This window comes from Amia ocellicauda, chromosome 22 (assembly GCF_036373705.1).
Source record: "Amia ocellicauda isolate fAmiCal2 chromosome 22, fAmiCal2.hap1, whole genome shotgun sequence".
In the NCBI taxonomy this organism is placed as follows: domain Eukaryota; kingdom Metazoa; phylum Chordata; class Actinopteri; order Amiiformes; family Amiidae; genus Amia; species Amia ocellicauda.
In genome coordinates this window covers 974,285-977,841 of record NC_089871.1, presented here as the reverse complement: position 1 = coordinate 977,841, position 3,557 = coordinate 974,285, and the positions used below count along the sequence as shown (strand labels likewise).

Sequence of the window (3,557 nt, the reverse complement as noted above, 5' to 3'; positions counted from 1 at the left end):
GAGGGAGGGAGGGAGCGCCGCGCCGGAAGCAGAGCTGCGTCCCGGAAGTGGCCGGCCGGACGGTGCGACTGCGGACACAACACGGGCGTTTATTTTCGCACACCTGGCTGAGGCACTGCTAGCGCGGCGCCGCGGTAGAGCTCCTTCCCGTACAGCTGGCTCTGGGCTCCGGCGCCGGGGTTGGCAGCCATGGCGGAGCGAGGAGCCCACCTCACCACCGGCGCCCTGGAGAGGGACGAGCGACCCTCCATATTCGAGGTCCTGGCGCAGGACTCCCTGATGGCCGCTGTCCGGCCCGCCTTGCACCACGCAGTGAAGGTCGTTATCTGGCGGTTATTGACCCCTTTTTCTACAGCGCATAGTTCTGCATATGTCACCCTTATTTAGCTATAGAAGTGCGTTTATATGCGGATATGAGGAACCTTAATGACAGTACTGGAGGGTAACCCAGAGGATATGGTTTGCAGCCGTATTGACCATGAGTGTAGACCCCCACGCCGCTGTTTTGTCTGTGTTGGTTCCTTGTTGAAGCTGACATGTAGAGGTCAATGTCTTCGAAGCACAACATGCTGCTCCAACAACAGCAACAGGGGGATAAAACCATGATTAGCATATTTATTCTGATACACTGCGAATGTACTAGGAGGGGTGTGACCCCAGCCCTGTGTTTCTCTCTGTCTCTCTCGCCACCTCCCAGGTCCTGTCCGAGTCCAACCCAGCTCGGTACGGCTTCCTGTGGCGCTGGTTCGACGAAATCTACTGCGGACTGGACCTGCTGCTGCAGAACCACTTCCTGTCTCGGACCAGCGCCTCCTTCTCCGAGAACTTCTACAGCCTGAAGCGCGTGTCCTCGGGGGCGGGGGGGCGGCTGGCCAGCAGAGGGCTGCCCCGGACACAGCACTGGCGCTCGCTGCTGCTGCTGGCCCTGCTGCCCTACCTGCGCGCCAAGCTGGACAAGCTCCTGGCCAGGGCGAGGGAGGAGGACGAGTTCTCCATCCTGCTCCCTCGCTCGCGCTGGCGCCGGCTGTGCAGGGCCTTCCTGGCCGCCTACCCCTTCTGCAGCATGGGCTGGGAGGGCTGGGTTTTCTGCCAGCAGCTGCTGTATGTGTTCGGGCGAGCGAAAAACCACTCCCCCCTGCTGCGGCTGGCCGGAGTCAGGCTGGCTCGACTCACCACCCAGGACATCCGCACCCTGGACCTCAGGCCGGCCGCTGTTGACACATCTCTCTCTGGACAGAGGTGATTAAACCGCACGCTCCCCCCTCCACCCCTGGCAGACCAAGTTCAGGTGCCCTCCTCCCACAGAGCAGGAGTGTTTTGAATTCAATATAAAGTAGGCATCACCTGATGTCTGATCCATAACCTGGACAGGTAGTAGTCTTACACAGACCGTAGAATCACAGAAACCGTCAGACCTGAAATTCGTTAAGGAGGGGATTACATGAGTAGGAAGTGTAGGTAGACACTTTTTGTAAAGCAGGGCTTAGAGGATAAAATAAAAGATAAACAAACAGAGCAGAGCTGTGTGTGCACCAGTGCTGGTGCCTGTGCCCGTCTCTCACGCTGTTCCTCCTCTCTCCACAGGCCCGGGGCGTGGCGGCTGCGCGGGCTGCTGGGCGCGGCAGCGGGCGGGGTGGCCGTGTCGCTGTCCACGGGGCTGTCGCTGGGCGTGTTCTTCCTGCAGTTCCTGGAGTGGTGGTACTCCTCCGAGAACCAGGGCACGCTCAAGTCTCTGACCTCTCTGCCCACGCCCCCGCCACCCCTGCACCTCCACCAGTCGCCCGACCACATCTCCACGTACGAACGCCTGTGCCCCCTGTGCCGCCGCCCACGCGCCAACGACACCGCGCTGGCCACCTCCGGCTTCGTCTTCTGCTACCGCTGCGTCTACAGCTACGTCAGAGCCCACCAGCGCTGCCCGCTCACCGGGTACCCCACCGAGCTGCAGCACCTCGTCAAACTCTACTCCCCCGATGGCTAGAGCGCCGGAGGACCGAGGCGGTGGCCGGACCTTTATAAACCCAAGCTCAGCGTTACGTACTGTGCTGCAGACGACAGCAAGATTGTGTGTGGTCGACGTACAGAACTGGGTTATTCATCCCCTGCAGAGGGATCTGCTTTGAAATGCACACCGACTGGCTGCTTTATGAATAGAACAAGTCATGGTGAGCACCAGCACCGAGCGAGGTATGCATCTCCCAATCAGAGTCGCGGCACAAGGCAGGTCCGCTTCCTCATGGCTGCAGAGTGCTTTACCGACCAGACCGAAACTATGCAAATTCATCCTGATCGCTGTGGACTGGAGCTACTGCACAGGGGCACTTCTGGAGACTTTAATTATCAGGGAGACCTAAACATGGCACATAATACCACCCCCCATAAAAGAAAAAAGTATACGGATATTTTCCACCCTGTCAAAAGTACATTAAATGCAAATATGAAAAGCAGAGCTGCTCACCAGGCTGATTAAGTAAAGATTGAAGGGGAGGGGTGGTGGTGGTCAGGTCTCTGGACTCCTGAGCGGAGGGTCGTGGGTTCAGTGGGGGGCACTGCACCTCGATTACTCCCATCAACACCCAGCTGTATAAATATGTAAAAATAAATGATATTGTAACCAGTGTACATCTCTCTGGCTGAAGGCATCTGTACACACACACACATACAATGCCATGCACACCGATCACAGTCATTGATACTGGTTCGTATGCAGTACCTGCAAAACCTTTTTGTGTGTGTATTTAGTTTAGTTTGCAGCAGAATACAGGAGATATGCGGTCAGTGGTTACAGTGGGGTGCTATGAGCGTGTGCGTAATGAAGAGTTGCAGAAGTCCAGAGAGAGATGCACCTCCAATCAAAGGTTTTTATTACAAGCAGCTACAGGGAAGAGGTTCAGGAGGCGATCTCAAGAGAAGTTGCAAACTACAGGCACTTTTATGCAGACCAGACAGGAGAGAAAGATAACATGACCCACGTGTGTCCCATGATGAGTGGAAGTTCGGTTTCTGCCTGACAACTGCTCAGGAAGACTCGTATATAGTCAAACCGGGGTAAATTTAAGGCATATGAAATGTTTAATATAAGGGGGGTTTGTAGGCTGTATCAAGCCCACATTGCTGGTTCTTGTTTTTCCATCTTTTATCCCAGGAAAAATGTGTCTAATGATATCTTGAGATAGGAGCTCTAAAGGGAAATTGTATGTAAATCTTTAGTGTCAAACTTGGCAATTCATAAACAATGACATGTCTATTGGCTCTTCATAGTAAGTACACGTCACAAAGTGAACGTGGGAGAGTGGGCACACGCGGGAGCGACAAGTCCAGGATGATTGTTCTTGGCAATTTCTTTTGGACACATCAGATTGCAGGAGACATTAGTACACGATCATAAAAGCCCGTCTCTGGATTGTAAACACCGTGGCGCTGCAGTGAGGGAGCAGACCGGAGCTGCCCCGCAACAGTGATCGATAACTCTGTGGTGCATCCCATCGGCCTGGTCACACCGAAGGACAGTTCCCACCTAATGCTCATGTAACAGGCAGTTATGAGGCCACCTATGC

The 3,557-nt window shown here is 54.9% G+C and overlaps 1 protein-coding gene across 1 annotated transcript; it reads left to right on the top strand.

The window, feature by feature from the left end:
- The first annotated feature begins 37 nt into the window (after window positions 1-37).
- On the top strand, window positions 38-2,622 carry pex12 (peroxisomal biogenesis factor 12). The gene is made up of 3 exons (XM_066695793.1): window positions 38-318; window positions 698-1,239; window positions 1,585-2,622. The coding sequence occupies exons 1-3, from the start codon at window positions 190-192 to the stop codon at window positions 1,979-1,981; spliced, it is 1,068 nt and encodes a 355-aa protein (XP_066551890.1). The 5' UTR covers window positions 38-189; the 3' UTR covers window positions 1,982-2,622.
- Window positions 2,623-3,557: the final 935 nt, after the last annotated feature.

Excerpts from the sequence above, each read along its gene's own strand:
- pex12 (XM_066695793.1), top strand. The coding sequence starts at position 190 with ATGGCGGAGCGAGGAGCCCACCTCACCACCGGCGCCCTGGAGAGGGAC. Across the intron at positions 319-697 it reads CCTTGCACCACGCAGTGAAG|GTCCTGTCCGAGTCCAACCC; the intron begins GTCGTTATCTGG and ends GCCACCTCCCAG. Across the intron at positions 1,240-1,584 it reads ACATCTCTCTCTGGACAGAG|GCCCGGGGCGTGGCGGCTGC; the intron begins GTGATTAAACCG and ends CTCTCTCCACAG.